The 19,112-nt window shown below is 43.0% G+C and overlaps 1 protein-coding gene across 3 annotated transcripts; it reads right to left on the minus strand.

Moving 5' to 3' along the window:
* Nucleotides 1-874: 874 nt before the first annotated feature.
* On the minus strand, nt 875-16,057 carry LOC113093887 (protein NLRC3-like). 3 transcript variants are annotated; one of them, XM_026259452.1, is made up of 4 exons: nt 15,747-16,057; nt 15,541-15,603; nt 14,560-14,715; nt 875-2,737 (listed from the first exon to the last, which is right to left on the minus strand). In XM_026259452.1, exons 1-4 carry the CDS (start codon nt 16,003-16,005, stop codon nt 936-938), a joined length of 2,280 nt encoding a protein of 759 aa, XP_026115237.1. In that variant the 5' UTR covers nt 16,006-16,057; the 3' UTR covers nt 875-935. The 3 variants fall into 3 exon arrangements, with proteins under 3 accessions (XP_026115237.1, XP_026115236.1, XP_026115238.1); XM_026259451.1 differs by having other exon boundaries at nt 14,560-14,718; XM_026259453.1 differs by lacking the exon at nt 15,541-15,603 and having other exon boundaries at nt 15,747-16,056.
* Nucleotides 16,058-19,112: the final 3,055 nt, after the last annotated feature.

Genomic DNA, 19,112 nt, shown 5'->3' on the forward strand with positions numbered 1-19,112 from the left:
TCAAACGTACAACTTAATTTTTGAAACTTTGTCCATGTTTAGCATGGGAATCCAACTCTTTAACAGTGTAAAAAACTCAGTATGCATGAAATAGCATTTCACCCCCCCTTTAACATTGTCATATCCATTACCATGCTAAAATCTCCTGAGAGTTGTCTTTTGTTGAATTTTTCTAAACAGTCTTGGCCAACAAATCACTGTGTAAAGTTAAAGCACAATTATTAAGGTGAGACACTGCAGGTGAATATGGTAACTATATTAACTAATAGTTATCACCATACTTAGCCAGTTGACTGATTACTTTGACAATTACAAACATTTTTTTGTATTACAAGTTTCCTAAAATGTTGTTTAAATATGCAATTTAGTAATTTTTTAATGAAATACACGCTAATTTGCATATATTTATCATACAAACTGGATGAAGTCAGTTTCAAAAATCTTTATTTTAATTATTTATTTATTTATTTACATATCAGAGTGTAATGTTTTTACCGAAGGAATTTTTGTTATCTCTTTTTGTCACTCCAAAATTCAGAAAAATCTTTGAACAGCCAGAAAAATATATTTTCACAATTTTGGGGGATTAAAATGTATGTAATCAATCAAATTATATATGAAGAAATTCCTCTGTAAAAACATTCAGAATATAGACAGGAGTAAAAATGTAAAGTTGGGTTTGTGTAAGTGCTACTGAACTGAAGATTTATGGCTAGGAGTAGGATATTTTTATTTGTTTAATCCTTTGAAACAAATAGATAAGTGCTATTAAAAGAAAGACTTAGCAGTGTCTTTTCGATGTTTTCTTTCCACTAATCTTTATGAAAACTTTATGAAAAAAAACCCCAAAATCTCAACATTAACAGGGGTTTTTGCTTGCAGTGTCTCCCCTTAAAACAACTAACAGTGTATATAAATGAATATAAAGAAGACACTTACAGTGCTCTTCTGGTGTTTTTGATGACTGGCAGCAGTCTCATCAGTGCTTCATCAGATCTTCTGTATTTCTTCAGTTCAAACTTCTCCTGAGTCTCTTCTGACATGAGGAGCACAAACACCAGAGCTGACCACTGAGCAGAAGAGAGATTCTGCTCTGAAAGTTTTCCAGAGCGCAGCTTCTTCTGGAATTCCTCTGCAAAGTCATCTTTCAGTTCATTCAGACAGTGGAACAGATTGATGGTCCTCTCTGTTGATTCCTCCATCTCGATTTTCTCTTTGATATAGTCAGCACTGTCTTTGGTGTCCTCTGCTTTCAGCTTCAGTCCTGGCAGTAGTTCCTTCAGGTCTGTCTGATTGGACTCCACTGAAAGACCCAGGAGGAATCGGAGGAATAGGTCCAGGTGTCCATTCTTACTTTGTAAAGCCTCATTGACTGCAGCTTTATGAAGTTCAAACATTGGCTTTCTGGACAGATTACATGTCAGTTTTTTCCAGGATTTAAGAAATGGGTTTGCTTTCTTGTTTTTGTTATTAAAAAAGACATAGAGAGCAGCAAGTAATTCCTGGATGCTGAGATGTATGAAGCTGTAAATGTTTCTCTCTGATATAGATTTTTCCTCCTGAAACATCCGGGTGCATAACCCAGAGTACACAGACCCTTCATTGACATTTAGTCCACACGCCTCAAGATCTTCTTTGTAGAAAATCAGATTACCTTTATGTAGTTGTTTAAAGGCCAGTTTCCCAAGTTTGAGAATAATCTCATCAAAAGACATGACTTTAGCTTTAATTTTAGTATCCTTGCAATATTTTATTTTCATCTGCTGCTTCTGAGAATGTAAAAAGTTTGTGTACATCCCTGTGAGGGTTGTGGGTGTTTTGCCATTGCTCTCTTGAACCAGCAGAGGCTGAAGAACAGTGAGAGAGATCCAGCAAAAGACCGGGATGTGACACATGATGTACAGACTTCTGAATTTTCTGATGTGACAGATAATGTTTTCAGCAACCTCAGGACTGCTGTTTCTGATGAAGTACTTCTCTTTCTGCTCATCACTGAATCCTCGTATCTCTGTCACCTGATCAATGTATTCTCGGGGTATCAGACTGGCTGCTGCTGGTCTGGATGTGATCCAGATGAGAGCAGAGGGAACCAGATGTCTCTTGATTAGGGCTGTAACTATCTTACTCACTGTTGTTTTCTTATTAACATCTGTAAAGCTGTCGCCCTCTTCAAAGCTCAAAGGGAAGCGACATTCATCCAGCCCATCAAATATGAACATGACCTTATTGCAATCTTCAGGAAGAGATGTCAGCTCTTTAAGGCCACTAAAGCAGTATGTGTTAAGCAATCCCATGAGACTGTACTCCTTTTTAATCAAATTCAGTTCACGGAATGGGAGTGGAAAAACGAAGACTATATCTTGATTTTCCTTTCCTTTAGCCCAGTCAAGGATGAATTTATTGACAGAGATAGTTTTTCCCACTCCTGCAATCCCCACTGTGAGCACTTTTCTGTTTTGTCGACCCATATGGTCTTTGAACATGTCATTACACTGGATAGGTGCATCCTTGGCAGTCAGTCTGTTGTGATTTGATTCAATCTGTCTCACCTCGTGTTCATTCATTCTTCCTCCAGTCTGATTCTCCACCACATATAAATCAGTGTAAATATCGTCCAGGTATTTATTTTCACCCGTCTGTGAATTACCAACCAATATCTGCTCACAGTGCTGTTTTAACTTGTCCTTCAAGATCTTTGTGAAATCATTATGAGTAGCTTTACTGTCCTCAGTGGCGCCTTTGAGAAAATGGAAAAAAAGTTAGCAAAGAGTAAGTGATTGGTTTTTAATAATTATAAAATATTTATGTAGACTCTGACATGGTCTATGATTCCCATTACAACATTTATTTTTATTCTATATTCTATATTCTAATGAATGCCCTATATTCTTATAAAGCCCCTGAATGGTTTAGCACCTCAGTATTTGAATGAACTCCTTTTACATTATAATCCTCTACGTCCGCTACGTTCTCAAAACTCAGGCAATTTGATAATACCTAGAATATCAAAATCAACTGTGGGCGGCAGATCCTTTTCCTATTTGGCGCCTAAACTCTGGAATAACCTACCTAACATTGTTCGGGAGGCAGACACACTCTTGCAGTTTAAATCTAGATTAAAAGACCCATCTCTTTAACCTGGCTTACACATAACATACTAATATGATTTTAATATCCAAATCCGTTAAAGGATTTTTAGGCTGCATTAATTAGGTAAACTGGAACCGGGAACACTTCCCATACCACGCTATTTACTTGCTACATCATTAGAAGAATGGCATCTACGCTAATATTAGTCTGTTTCTCTCTTATTCCGAGGTCACTGTAGTCACCAGATCCAGTCTGTATCCAGATCAGAGGGTCACTGCAGTCACCCGGATCCAGTACGTATCCAGACCAGATGGTGGATCAGCACCTAGAAAGGACCTCTACTGCCCTGAACGATAGCGGAGACCAGGACAACTAGAGCCCCAGATACAGATCCGCTGTAAAGGCCTTGTCTCAGAGGACCACCAGGACAAGACCACAAGAAACAGATGATTTTTCTGCACAATCTGACTTTGCTGCAGCCTGGAATTGAACTACTGGTTTCGTCTGGTCAGAGGAGAACTGACCCCCAACTGAGCCTGGTTTCTCCCAAGGTTTTTTTCTCCATTCTGTCACCGATAGAGTTTCGGTTCCTTGCCGCTGTCGCCTCTGGCTTGCTTAGTTGGGGTCACTTCATCTACAGCGATATCATTGACTTGATTGCAATAAATGCACAGACACTATTTAACTGAACAGAGATGACATCACTGAATTCAATGATGACTGCCTTTAATTATCATTTTGCATTATTGACACACTGTTTTCCTAATGAATGTTGTTCAGTTACTTTGACGTAATGTATTTTGTTTAAAGCGCTATATAAATAAAGGTAACTTTACTTGACTTAATGCTACTGAAGGGCCAATGACTTCATACCTAGTTCACACTACAGGATTCAGCACTACACTACACTACGACACATAAAAGAGGCTCGCTGACGCATCACAACACCAAACAAACATCTAGCATGCTAAATATCTGGACCGTCAGCCGACTCGACATCACATGATCAATATCTGGACCAGTCTGCCGATGGTGTCAGGTGTCGCAACGAGCCACAGCCAATGAGAAAGCAAGGCATGGTTTGAAGTCGGCAGAAGAAAAACATTGAATCATCACGCAAACAACTTGCAGGGCTAATTTCTTCCTGATGCCCATTTTCAAATAACTCCTGTTTCTGTCACGGTAGGAAATCCAGTGTTTCCTCCGTGTCATGTTTTGTGGTTGTTTTTGTACTTACGTTGTCTCCATGTGCTCGTTTAGTTGATTGTCATCACCTGGGTGTTGATTGTCTCGCTCCAGCTGATCTTCATCACACCTCAGCTACTTATACTCACCTCGCTCTCTCTCTGTTGTCAGATCCTCTCTCATGTCTCCGTGTCCTAGTTGGATTACCGTCTTCCGTGTTCGTGTGCTGGATTGGGTTCGTGTTGTCGTCCTCGTGTCAGTGTTCCGGTCTGTTCCTGGTTTCACCCATTGACCTCCTTCACCTGCACCATCGACTTCACCATCCAGCTCTTCTCACGCCACCGTAGACCTTCCTTGCCATTGCCAACATTCTGGACTCTCTTTCTAATAAACATCATCTTATTGCCTGCAATTGCTTCCTCCTCTTTTACCTGTCGTTACAGTAGGATCTGACCATCATGGAAGCAGCAGGCGATCGCTCCCCATCTCATCTGGAGGAATTTCTGCAAAGAGCCGTGGGTCGTATGGATCGCCAAGACAAGGCGATAGATGAGATGGGTCGAGCCTTCCAAGCAATGGTGACGAAGGTGTCCGAGCTCGCTCTCCAGACTCAACACCAACAACAACAGCCACCCGCTGCGCCTCCCACGCCACCCACACCGCCGATCGTCTCCGGGGGTATTTCCCAGCCCGAACCACGCCATCCCATCCCTGAGAAATATGCGGGTGAGCCAGAGTTTTGTCGATCATTCCTGTCTCATTGTTCTCTGCACTTCGCCATGCAGCCCCGCACGTTCTACACCGAGGAAATGAAGGTGGCATTCGTCTTGTCACTACTGACGGGAAGGGCTGCCCTCTGGGGGACGGCGGTGTGGGAGAATCAAGACAGCTGCTGTGCCTCGTTCCACGCCCTTTCGGAGGAGATGAGACGGGTCTTCGACCGCTCCGTCGCCGGGAGGGAAGCGGCTAGACTCCTCACGGACCTACGTCAAGAGGACAGGTCCGTATCCGATTACTCGATTGAGTTCCGCACCCTGGCGGCGGAGTGTAAGTGGAACGAAGAGGCGCAGTGGGATCACTTCCTGCATGGGTTGGCTGACCGCATCCAACAGGAGATCCGCGCCGTCGAGCTCCCCACTTCTCTCAATAGCCTGATTGATCTCACCATCAGAGTTGACAACCGACTCGATCAAGCCGCCAGACGGAGGGGGAGAGCAGTTCTCGCGAACAGACCGGAGGCTCAGTGTCAGCGCTCAGAGGTTGCGGTCAGCCCACCGGGAGATCTTGAACCCATGCAGGTGGGGCGAGCTCGGCTCTCCCGGGAGGAGAGGATCAGGCGGAGATCCATGGGACTATGTTTATACTGCGGCAGCCAAGAACATCACATCCAGCGTTGTCCGGTAAAAGACCAAGCCCGATAGTAAAACGGAGGCTACTATCGGGTGGGATCTCTGCCAGGAAGACCTCATCTACATCGACACTCCTTCCGGTGAGTCTACGGTGGTCCACCCACGCACTCGATCATCACGCTTTGTTGGATTCTGGGGCAGAGGGTAGTTTCATGGACTTCAAGTTCGCTTGTAAGCTTAACATTCCTCTCACCTCCCTCAAACACCCCATTGCACCCTTTGCTCTCAACGGACACAGACTACCAGTCATCACACAGACCACCTTACCTGTTTCTCTCATCACATCTGGCAACCATACTGAGGAGATCTCATTTTACATCACGGACTCACCTCAATCCCCCATCGTTCTCGGTCACACCTGGCTTCAGAAACACAACCCCAGGATCAATTGGCGCCTTGGATCCGTGGTTAGCTGGAGCGAGGAATGTCATGTGTCTTGTCTTTTGTCTGCTAGTGTTAATGTTTCTGAGTCTGTTTTTCAGGGGGAAGCAGTGGATTTGGCTAGTGTGCCCGCGGAGTACCACGACCTGAAGGAGGTGTTCAGTAAGTCTCGTGCTGATTCTCTTCCTCCTCATCGTCCCTATGACTGTGCGATAGAGTTATTGCCAGGTACTTCTCCGCCTAAGGGCAAGTTATATTCTTTGTCTATTCCAGAGACGGCGGCCATGGAGAAATATATATCCAGTTCTCTAGCAACGGGGTTTATCCGCCCTTCTTCTTCTCCAGCGGGGGCGGGGTTCTTTTTTGTGGGAAAGAAGGACGGATCCTTGCGACCTTGCATTGACTACCGAGGGCTGAACAACATAACGGTAAAGAATACCTATCCTTTGCCGCTTATGTCTTCAGCTTTTGAGAGGTTGCAGGGAGCGTCCGTTTTCACTAAATTGGACTTACGTAATGCTTATCATTTGGTCCGCATCAGGGAGGGGGATGAGTGGAAGACTGCCTTTAACACCCCTAGAGGCCATTTTGAGTACTGCATGATGCCGTTCGGGCTAACCAACTCGCCGGCAGTCTTTCAAGCACTCGTTAATGACGTGTTGCGAGACATGGTCGATCTGTTCATATATGTTTACCTGGATGACATATTGATTTTTTCTTCGTCTCTCCAGGAACACGTGCAACACGTACGACGAGTGCTTCTGCGGTTGCTAGAGAATGGATTGTTTGTCAAGGCGGAGAAATGCGTTTTTCATGCACAGTCTGTTTCTTTTCTAGGACACATCTTTTCGACTGAGGGTGTTCGCATGGATCCTGAGAAGGTTAAGGCTGTGGTAAATTGGCCATCCCCAGAGTCTCGCAAGGCCCTGCAGAGATTTCTGGGGTTCGCCAATTTTTACCGGCGTTTCATTCGCAATTTCAGCCAACTAGCCGCTCCTCTGACCGCCTTGACTTCCCCTAGTTTGACGTTCAGGTGGTCAAACGCAGCTGAGGCTGCATTTGCCAAACTGAAAAGCTGCTTTGTTTCAGCTCCCATTCTCGTCACCCCTGATCGCTCACGTCAATTCATAGTGGAGGTCGACGCGTCAGAGGTGGGGGTAGGAGCAGTGTTATCCCAACGCGCATCCTCAGACGGAAAGGTGCATCCATGCGCGTATTATTCTCACCGTTTATCTCCTGCAGAAGTTAATTATGACATTGGCAATCGAGAGTTGTTGGCAGTCAAACTTGCACTGGAAGAATGGCGTCACTGGCTTGAGGGGTCGGGTGTACCTTTCATTGTATGGACGGACCATAAGAATCTCGAATACATTAGAACCGCCAAAAGACTTAACTCCAGGCAGGCTCGGTGGGCATTGTTTTTCGGTCGTTTCGATTTTACACTTTCTTACCGGCCGGGTTCCAAAAACATCAAACCCGATGCTTTATCCCGTCTTTTTGAGCGTTCCGATCGTACTGCTACTCCCGAGCCCATTTTACCGGGGACCATCATTATCTCCGCGCTCAGATGGGAGGTCGAATCGAAGGTGTTGACTGCCTTAGAAGGGGTAACGCCCCCGGCTCGTTGCCCACCGAACCGATTGTTTGTGCCGGAGGGGTTACGGTCAGACGTTCTCCAGTGGGGTCATTGTTCCAGTGTTGCTTGTCACCCAGGGGTTAGTAGAACTAGATTTCTAGTCAAGCAACGATTTTGGTGGCCTGGTATGGCTCGTGACGTCCACGATTTCGTCTTGGCTTGTTCAGTTTGCGCTATTGGTAAGACTTCCAATCGACCTCCAGATGGGTTACTCTTACCGCTGTCTGTCCCTTCAAGACCCTGGTCCCACATTTCGCTAGATTTTATCACCGCCCTCCCGCCCTCTAAAGGCAATACGGTGATTTTAACCGTAGTGGACCGGTTCTCGAAGGCGACTCATTTTATTCCCTTGCCCAAATTACCTTCAGCCAAGGAAACAGCGGTAGCTGTCATTGACCACGTCTTCCGCATACATGGCCTTCCGACAGACGTGGTTTCTGACAGGGGTCCCCAATTTGTGTCCAAATTTTGGCGAGAATTTTGTAAATTGTTAGGAGCGACTGTTAGTCTTTCTTCCGGGTTCCATCCCCAGAGCAATGGTCAAACCGAACGAGCCAATCAGGATGTCGAGAGGGTTTTGCGATGTTTGGCTTCCAATAATCCTTCGTCCTGGTGTCAGCAACTCTCAGTTGTGGAGTACGCACACAATTCTTTGCCAGTGTCATCTACGGGCATGTCTCCATTTAAGTGTAGTTTAGGGTACCAACCACCTAATTTTGTCAGTACGGAATCCGAGGTTTCGGTCCCCTCCGCACACGCACTAGTCCAGAGGTGTCACCGCACCTGGACCAGAGCTCGCAGAGCTCTGCTCCAGGCTAGGTCGCGCACCAAGGCTAAGGCCGATCGCCACCGGTCGAAGCCTCCTCGTTACGTCGTCGGTCAAAGAGTGTGGCTTTCTACCCAGAATATTCCTATGCGTTCCGTTTCTAACAAACTTGCTCCCAAATTTATTGGCCCGTTTTCTATTACCAAGATTATTAATCCGGTAACCGTGCGTCTTAGCCTTCCTCCGGCGTACAGGAGGATTCATCCCGTGTTCCATGTGTCCAAAATTAAATCGGTGATTTCTTCCCGTCTTAATCCGCCTGCCCCGGTTCCCCCCCCCGCCTCGTCTCGTTAATGGGGAAACCACCTATTCGGTTAATCGTATTCTGGACTCTAGACGGAGGGGACGCGGTTTTCAGTACTTGGTGGATTGGGAGGGTTACGGTCCGGAGGAGAGAAGCTGGGTTCCTGCTCGGGACATATTGGATCACCATCTTATAGATGATTACAATCTACAGGTAAAGCAGGCTGGGAACGTCAGGTGACGTCCTAGGGGAGAGGGTACTGTCACGGTAGGAAATCCAGTGTTTCCTCCGTGTCATGTTTTGTGGTTGTTTTTGTACTTACGTTGTCTCCATGTGCTCGTTTAGTTGATTGTCATCACCTGGGTGTTGATTGTCTCGCTCCAGCTGATCTTCATCACACCTCAGCTACTTATACTCACCTCGCTCTCTCTCTGTTGTCAGATCCTCTCTCATGTCTCCGTGTCCTAGTTGGATTACCGTCTTCCGTGTTCGTGTGCTGGATTGGGTTCGTGTTGTCGTCCTCGTGTCAGTGTTCCGGTCTGTTCCTGGTTTCACCCATTGACCTCCTTCACCTGCACCATCGACTTCACCATCCAGCTCTTCTCACGCCACCGTAGACCTTCCTTGCCATTGCCAACATTCTGGACTCTCTTTCTAATAAACATCATCTTATTGCCTGCAATTGCTTCCTCCTCTTTTACCTGTCGTTACAGTTTCACATGTTGATTTGTGTTATTCCTGATGAAATTCTCGCATTTGTTTTTGTGACAAAACGCGGTTTGGGGACAGGATAAAGTCATTGGCTGAAAGAGATCATGTAGTATGTTGAACATTAACGTGTTGCGTAGTATGAACACCAAAAATGTGGTTTTATTAAAGTTCGGGAGAAGCACGATCAGATAATCATCCAATCTGGCACAGGTGCATCTCGTTTAGCTAATCATCTTAACTAGCAAACAAGCGTATATATATATATCCAGTTTTCCTACCTCCTGTCCCACAGTAGTTTTTCGGCATGGACGGTTTGTCAGTATTCGGTTCGCTCTTTCTGTCATCTTATCACAGGCCCAATCTTACTTCCGACGAAGATATCTAACTGTTGAACACCAACAAGCATCATCGCGTCAGCTGCTCTTCTCGCCAAGCCACACGTTGTGGCCAAAAGATCGTGCAAATCCCAGAGCTCGCCTCACTCGACAACACGATTGTCCCGCCAGGACTGGGCTCTCTTATAATGTTGGATCGCAGCCATGCTCCAGTTCTTACTGCAGCAAGCCTCTCTCTCTTTTTCGGCCGTGGCGCAGTTCGACGCTGCCTCCACTTGCGTTGTAGTGATATGTCGTTTGTGAAAGAATCGTTTTTTTTTTTTTTTGAATGAACATTTTAGGCGAACAAATCGTTCTCAGTTTACACTCATTTATGAAGAATTTTCCAGAGTTGTCATCCACACTGAGCGAGTTTCATATGAGTCTCAAAGAGATCGAGAGCTCTCATTCGAGAACGAAAGGACTAAACCGTATACATGTCAAGTTGATTAAACATAAATGTCGTTCGTAAACACAATTAACTGGTACATATCTATCTTAACAAAATTGATGAGAGTAAACCGGGTCAGTTAGCCATTTAGCATGTCAATCTTACAAAATGCAAAGCTCAGTTATAGGTACTGTGCACATACTGTATGCTTGTTTACATATTAAGCATACAAAACATAATTCCACATTTAATCCCCGATATATGAACGTGAATATATATGGTCATATTTGAACTGTCTGACCAAACAATCAAAATGCTAATTATGCAAGAAAACCTCATGCTTTGCTCATCTGAACAATTTAAATAGACTTTATATATAGAATGTGATTATGAAGACGCTAAAGTTTGTTAAATGACGTTATGACTTAACTCTGTCAGATGACGATGCCACTTTTTAACCACGAAGCAAAGGCAATTTTCCAGAGTTGTTATCCACACCGAAATGTCTAAAGATATTACATTTGCTTTAATGTGCATGTCTAAACCTCACTGAGATGATACAGACATAAGTTTCATGCAATTATTCTGGCAGTATCAATTATTTAGGGACTTATTTCACCATTTACTGGCATGATTACGCAACTGCCTCGTGTTCGGCTGCAGAACAGCAGGTGTGAATAAATTTTCTATTGTCTTTTAGGACTGTAATATGAAAAGCATGCAAAGTAAATATCTTTAGAAATGGCTTGAATTTGAATATCACATTACTGCTATTAACGTTACTGCTATAGACATGTCTATTGCTACAATGGTTTATAAAACTTAACATGCTACATCGTTTCAAAAGCCTCTATTTCCACAGTCCATACTACAACAGAGAAACAGCATTCCAAATGTATCTGCTCTGGAGGCCATTTAAAAATGGCCTGAAGGCCAAAATGAGAGGAAAAGATGCTTTTCCAACAGTTGTGTATTAATTCAGACAAGGTCTGAGCAATTGTCAAATCAGCCAACAACTACAACAGCCGAAGCATTCACCAAGCTACTTTTACTTGCTACACGGGCCTGCACATCCCAGTATTTCCATCCTTTTACTTCTAACCCCCTTTTCTTTTCAGCGTGCTCCAGCTCACGTAGCAGCCATTAGTATAAGGCTGCCTCTGCCCTGCCCTGCAGGCTACACAGGTTCTTCAAGACATCACACACCCCAGCCCCTTCCCATGACACACAGTTACAGCAGCTGAAGCAAACGTGAGGCCGCCTCCATTCGCAAACGCGCCCTCAACTCTTCCTCTCCCTCATGCTACTAACCATTTTTCTGTTCAGTGGCCTCCAGCTCCAGATTTGCCAGAAGGCAGAGGGTACCAAGACCTATTAGTGGTCAGACCGATTATTTATATATGTGTATAATAAATATCTCTATATCTCCCCACTGCCGCAGCATTGTCCGCTCCCGCAGGAGCCTTTTCTGTTTTTTCCTCACTGCCACAGCAGTGTCCGCTCCCGCAGGAGCCTCTACCTATATTTCACCACTGCCACAGCAGTGTCTGCTCCCGCAGGAGCCCTTTCCATCCTTCCCTACTGCCGCAGCAGTTCTCGCTCCCGCAGGAGGCCTCAAAAAAAATAAAATAAAAATACATAGAAAAAAAATAAAAAAATAATAATAATTTTTTGTCCATTCTCCAATTCAACCTCATCAGGCTCGCTTTTGTGTCCAACTCCAGAATGCTCAATCTAAATTCGCACTGGACCCTCCCTTCATCAAAGTCTTTGGTTAAAAAAATAAATAAAATCCTCCTTAAATCATGTTGTGTACTTGATTAATCGAAGCCTCTCAGTTATCGTTTCTTTGGTAAAGTAAGGGCCCTCCAGCCATTGTTACAATCTCCTTGCCTATTTCAGCATCGGACAGGGCTCTCCCTTCCGGTGCAGCAGGGCAGTGGCTCCCTTCGGTCGCAGTGTGAGCCTTTCGTCTTTCATTGAGTTGCGCTGCGCGCTCTGTGGCGGACAGGGTTCTCCCTCCAGGTGCAGCAGAGCCACAGGCCCCCTTCGGTCGTTGTGACAGCCCTCCATCCGATGCATCAAATTACGCCTCTTATACAGTCGCAAGAGGGACTCTCCCTTCCGGTGCAGCAGACCCACGGCTCCCTTCGGTCGCAGTGTGAACCCCCCACATCTGAGTTATGTTGCATGCTCAACGGTGGCAAGGGATCTCCATCCCGATAGGGTACAGCCGCTGGCTCCCTTCGGTTGCATTAGGAGCCCTTCATCCGACGCACCAAACCGCGGCTCGAATCTCATTGCCTATTCAGCATCTGACGGGGCTCTCCCTTCTGGTGCAGCAGACCCACAGCTCCCTTCGGTCGCGGTGTGAACCCCCCATCCGAGTTATGTTGCATACTCGATGGCGGCCAGGGATCTCCCTCCCGATGGGGTACAGCCGCTGGCTCCCTTCAGTCACAGTGAGAGCCCTCCATCAGATGCAACAAACCGCACCTCGTACTCAGCCGCAAGAGGGACTCTCCCTTCCAGTGCAGCAGAGCCGCAGCTCCCTTCAGAGGCAGCAAGAGTCCCTCATTTTTTGATATCCAGCATCGTGCTCCTCTCATAAGCGGCACGGAGGGCTCGTCGGTAAGACGTTGCGAGCCACAGCTCTCATCAAACACTGCACGGGCTCTCCTGGTCGCTCAGCATTTTTTTTCCCCCACATGCATATTTCCGGGGGCAACTACATTTAGCTCTCTAGTTGCTGTCCTATGCCTTTAAGCTTCTTTTGTGGAGTTATTTGGGTTCGGGCTATGCTCCGGGCCCGGACCCCTCCCCCAGGACAGCGCGCCAAAATATGCCTACTATTTGCCTTCAGATTAGATGTAAGGGTGAACTCGTGAAATGTGGTTTTATTAACAAAGTTCGGGAGAAGCACGATCAGATAATCATCCAATCTGGCACAGGTGCATCTCGTTTAGCTAATCATCTTAACTAGCACACAAGCGTATATATATATCCAGTTTTCTTACCTCCTGTCCCACGACAGTTTTTCGGCATCCCTCCTCCACCCCAACTCCTCACTTCTAATCTATTTATCCCAAATTAGGGATAGGGGGTGTTATTTGGGTTCGGGCTATGCTCCGGGCCCGGAAACCTCCCCCAGGACAGCGCGCCAAAATATGCCTACTATTTGCCTTCAGATTAGATGTAAGGGTGAACTCGTGAATGACTTCAAGACAAAAAAATAAAGTCAAGTAAGATGGTGTTACAGAGATGCTGTCCTGCAGAGTTTAGTAAAGACGTTAAGATGCGAGTGCAAAGGTAGTGCAGTGTAGTGGAAAATTGCATGTGGTTTAGTGATGTTCTAAAACAACTACCAGGGAAAATCAATTTTCTCTCACATTTGATTTGTCATAAACACTATAGGCTTACTTCTAAGACAACAGCAACATTATCGGAAGGCATATTTTTAAGCTTAACATGGCTTAATTCATACTCCGCAGAAGAGCCCAGAATGTGAATGCAACACGTCCGTTTCTGTGCTCTTGTCCGCTGCTGCTCTTCTCTGACAATGACTTGTTTCAAATGGCAAACGCTTTAGTGGTTCAGGGCACTGACGACTTGTCACCAGACTTTGCCATGCAATTGCTGTCGTTTATTCTCGAAACTGAAAGTGATCACGACATTACTTCAGAGCACAATGTTAGAAGAAAGACTGTCCAGTTTAGCACTGATAATTCTGTGCTCGTGAAATCAACGTTAAAGCTGCAATGAATCACTATTGATTTGTGTTTGTTTGTTTTGCTTGTTATAGAGTTATTCCTTTAGTGTATGTTTTTATTCGTGTTTTTTTTACTGTTCATTTATGAGATTACGGTTATGAGATGTATGCTGGCCATTTGCCTACATGAATTTCATGAAAATATGCACATTAAATAGCCTATATAATGTTACTGACCAATAATGGCAAATGCATCAATGCAATGATAATTTGTCACATTCATTACTGTAAAATCAGATATGTAAATGGGGAGATGGACTATAATTGTAGTAATATAATTGTAGCAGGTGCACAATAAAATTTCATACATGAAAGGTTTACCTTGTTTTTCTCTGTTATTCTCTGCTGTCTCTGAGCTTTTGTGTTTATCAAAATAGAAATAAACAGAAGATACAAAATAATAATAATTGAGATAGTATTCTGTAGCACTAAAATGGTGCTAAATCATGTGTCCCATTAAATCACTACAAGGATGTACCATTGCCAGTGTTTACTCAAATGCTAGTATTAGTAGTGAGTCTTGTAACAGTGATGACAGTGTACCGTTTCCTGCAGTAGGTGAGCTGTAGAGGTTTACTGTTCCAGTGATGGTGCTTCCAGCAAATACAGGAGCTTTTACACTTGCACCTGTTTCAGCTTTCACTTCAACAACATTGGCTCCAGGCTGAGCACTGCGGCTTATCTGGACTGGAGATTTATCTGCTGAAAGAGAGAGAAATATTTATTATTCTTACAAAGATTTAGATACTTTACAACTTTCATACAACTTACATATAACTTACGAGTGGTGGTGGAGTACCTATCAGAGGCTGAATCTTACAAAACACACTCGCAAAACAATTCAGGACACAGGCAAAACCTCTATAAAATGTATTGCATTTATTAATATTGTATTTTCAGACTACTACTACTACTGCTGCTAATAACATTTATATGAAAGGGTAATTGTAATCGTGATTAACTGTACTTGTGTATAATTGTGTGTAACTGTAGTAGTTACTACAGTTATTTTTCTTCAACCTTAATTAGTAGATAATTAATAGTACTTTTTCAGGAGGTATGACAGAATATATTACTTATTGATTAGCTAACTGTTACTTAACACAATCATAAAATTATGTTACATACTGATTAGATAATACATCTTCCTTAGTAGTTAACAGTAGTGAGTTAAGTCTTAATGAATAATAACCTGTTAGTTTTTCAATAATATCTTATCAGTTATGCAGTAAGAAACAGTAATATAAAGTGTTACCATACTTTTTGTTTTTGTGATTGTAATGATGCCTTCATGATACTAAATTATTTCACCTACTGGTCAAGCATAATTTTGTATCACAGCATAAAAACAATTGTATTATAGTATAAAAAGTATTAATCAGGGCTTTAAGTCTGTTATAAACTGGGGGTCACAGTTCTATTAAATGTATTTGTGTAGACCTGCTGCTGTTGGGCTATGTCCTGTAATTGCTGTTTTATTTCCTCTTTTTTCCATGTTCAGAACAAGCAGTGATAGTTATTTACCCTGTATCTCTTTTGAATGATCTCCAGCAGAATAGGTTGTCTTCATGTTGCCTTCTGCCTGAGCTGCGCGTGTGTGTGTGTGTGTGTGAGAGAGAAAGGATCACTCACTGGGAAACGTGAATCACACAAACACTTCAGCAGAGCACAGAGTAAAGTGTAAGTCAAACAGTTACACTGCTGAACAATTACATGAAGTTAAATGTCACCTTGCTTGTGTTTTTTCTCCAGCAGAACAGCCAGATTGTTCATGCCCATCTTCTTCAGGATGCCGACCGTGATCTTCACAGCTTCTTCTGGTCCAAAACACGCCACCAGCTTATCCACTGTTTTTAACCGATCTGCATCCTCCATTTCAGATGCTGATATACGGTCATGTTTCTTTAAGTACCACTGAAACTTCTTCAGATCTTCTTTTCCCAATTCCTCCAGTGACTTCAGAAGCAGTTCTTCAACAGACGCCATCATCTTTCACCGTTTCACAGCTGCAGGACAAGATAAAAAAGATCTGTTGACCTTAATGCTCAAGTGTTATTTGGAATATTAAATTAATATTTGATCAGATTAGGACTCTCTGAATCAACTCACCCAAACTAATCTGTTAATAAGTCAGTGATTCCTCACACAACAGGCACACACAAACACTGACACACAAAACCAGACACACACACGTCAACAAGTTCAAGGAGAGCTACTCAGATGTCAAAGCTGAGGTTTGACACCGAATATATTGCTGTGGAAAGACTGAATTATGAATACACACACATTCACATGATTTAAATGAATGAGTGAAAGGCTGTGAAATGAAATGTGTGTCCATTTGATGAGAGGACAGAGATACAGTTGAGTTGAAAGGCCTATGAAGTGTCAGAGCTGTGTAAATATGCTGAAATTACTGTTTGTTCCCAAAAGACCCACACATAATGTATTTGTCAAACCACTAAGCAAAATGACTGAGATTGAAATAGAGGTGACAAACACAGAAAAAAACTGAACAGAAGCAGACAGACCACACTGAAATATCCTGTAAGGAGAAGAACAGATAGACTGCAGAGGTTCCTCTGAGCTCAGAGCTGCATTAGCTTTGTTCTCAGATTAGTTTATCTGAAACGTCCCCGAGCACATCTGAAACTCTTATCTGACTAGAGCAATATCTCCATATTTTGCCTTAACCTTTTGAGCGGTATGGTCCAGCATGTGGGATTCTTATTTTCGTGACCCTCTGAGTCTGGTCCCACAGATGGGATTTAGAACGTTCGCTGACGTCACAGAACTGTCAAATTCAAACTGTGTTTTCACGCGTTGGCTGGCACTGAGCCAGAGAGAGATGTGCACTGCTCTTGTCATATTATCACAACTATGCAGTGTTATTAATCACATAATGCATATTTTAGGTTTCAGACATTTAAATACTAGTAAAACAATACATTTAGAGTAAAAAAATTAAATAAAAATACAAGCATATGTCTAGCCAGATAATGATAAAAAAAATTGACTCATTAGTTTTCGGATCACCAGTACTTCTTTCTGACAGTTCGATTCAATAAACCGGTTGAAGAAAACGGTTCACCGGTTCTTTTGCGCTTGACGTAATGGTGTCATTGGCAATGATTGCCCTTGATTCAAGCCTTCGGTTTACCCGCGCTCATGACACTAGCACAGAATCAGTTCAGAATCAATCACCAAAAGAATCAGTTCGGTTCAGACGCTCTGTGTGTCAGTCTGCTTCACACTGAATCACACATGCGCAGTATCATAAGGTCCTCGGTTCTCGAATCGGACGCGTCTGACAGAAACGTTTCTTGACTCGTGAATGAGTCAATGTTTTGTTTGTTATCTGGCTCGGCTCAGTGTTCATCTTCAATTCTCTCTTCACAGCAGTTCAGTCAGTGTACTGTTTGAGTGCATGCATTACTCCGGGATATTGGTTTGTTTGAATTTAGAGGGAGTGTCAGCCACATTAAAAAAGTTAAAAGCTTAAGTCATTTGTGGATTAATGCATATTGGAGAAGCGAACCAGTTAAAACGATTCAATTCGTTTTGGCGAACTCGTTCAAAAAGATCCGGTTACATCGAATGATTCGTTCGTGAACCGGATATCACAAACTGCTTTGTTTTGAACTGTCTTACAACAGACACTTGAAGAGAAGACAATGCTGAATAAATTCGTAGTTTTTGCTATTTTTGGACCAAAATGTATTTTCGATGCTCCAAAAATTTTTAACTGACCCTCTGATGTCACATGGACTACTTTGATGATGTTTTTCTTACCTTTCTGGACATGGACAGTATACCGTACACACAGCTTCAATGGAGGGACTGAGAGCTCTCAGACTAAATCTAAAATATCTTAAACTGTGTTCCGAAGATAAACAGAGGTCTTACTGGTTTGGGACAACATGAGGGTACGTTATTAATAACATAATTATGATTTTTCAATGAACTAACCCTTTAATAATTGATGGACCTCAACACGAAGGATCCAAACAGTGCATCCTGTGACTCTGCTTTCTTTTTATAAATTCCGATATGTGCATACAAAATTGCGTATGCAATTTCTATGACTATTTTGTGCATACACAATGTTTATTAAAGAGACTTCCCACAAATCTCCATCTACTGCAAGATGCTATCCTATCAATGTGGGCCAACATTTCTAAAGAATGCTTTCAGCACCTTGTTGAATCAATGCCACGCAGAATGAAGGCAGTTCTGAAGCCGAAAGGGGGTCAAACACAGTATTAGTATGGTGTTCCTAATAATCCTTTATGTGAGTGTGTGAATATATATATATATATATATATATATATATATATATATATATATATATATATATATATATATATATATATATATATATATATATATATATACACACACACAGTGGGGCTCGAAAGTTTGGGAACCCTTTGCAGAATCTGTGAAAGTGCAAGTAATTTTCAAAAAATAAGAGAGATCCTACTAAATGCATGTTATATTTTATTTAGTACTGTCCTGAGTAAGATATTGTACATAAAATATATTAAAGAGCCAGTAAGATGAAAATTCTAAGCTTCCTATCAAAGTTTATAAGTCCTTTACAATAGGTTTAAATCCATCCAAGGTTAAAAAACATTGTCATTTTGTCAAAATATAATTTTAAAATTACCTCAATTCTCAGAGATCCCCAAACGGTTCACACAAAGCTGTTCAAAAGATTCAGTTTCCTTAAACCCCACCTTTCGGTAACATACTGTGTTCTGATTGGTCAACTGACATAATCAGTTTTGATTGGTTGTTCCGCACACAACTTCACGGTAAACAATGCGTTAGCATCTTTTTGGGGTGAATTATGTCTTATTCCTCTCACCGCGAAGCAAATAGTAAAATAAAAAACTTGAACAATCTCTCTGCTTTTTCTTCTGTGTGGGTGTATTCAAGCCGCAGGCTTCAGTTTGAATCTGAATAGCGCGTTCAGCGCGGGGGCGTGGTCACATTAGATATAATGAAGGGAGACATGAAAAACAGACATCGCGTTGTTTTCATATGGATTACTTTATCGCAGAATATTGGTTTTCGGCAGCACTTGTTTAGTT

Source organism: Carassius auratus, unplaced genomic scaffold (genome assembly GCF_003368295.1).
Source record: "Carassius auratus strain Wakin unplaced genomic scaffold, ASM336829v1 scaf_tig00215198, whole genome shotgun sequence".
NCBI classification, from domain to species: domain Eukaryota; kingdom Metazoa; phylum Chordata; class Actinopteri; order Cypriniformes; family Cyprinidae; genus Carassius; species Carassius auratus.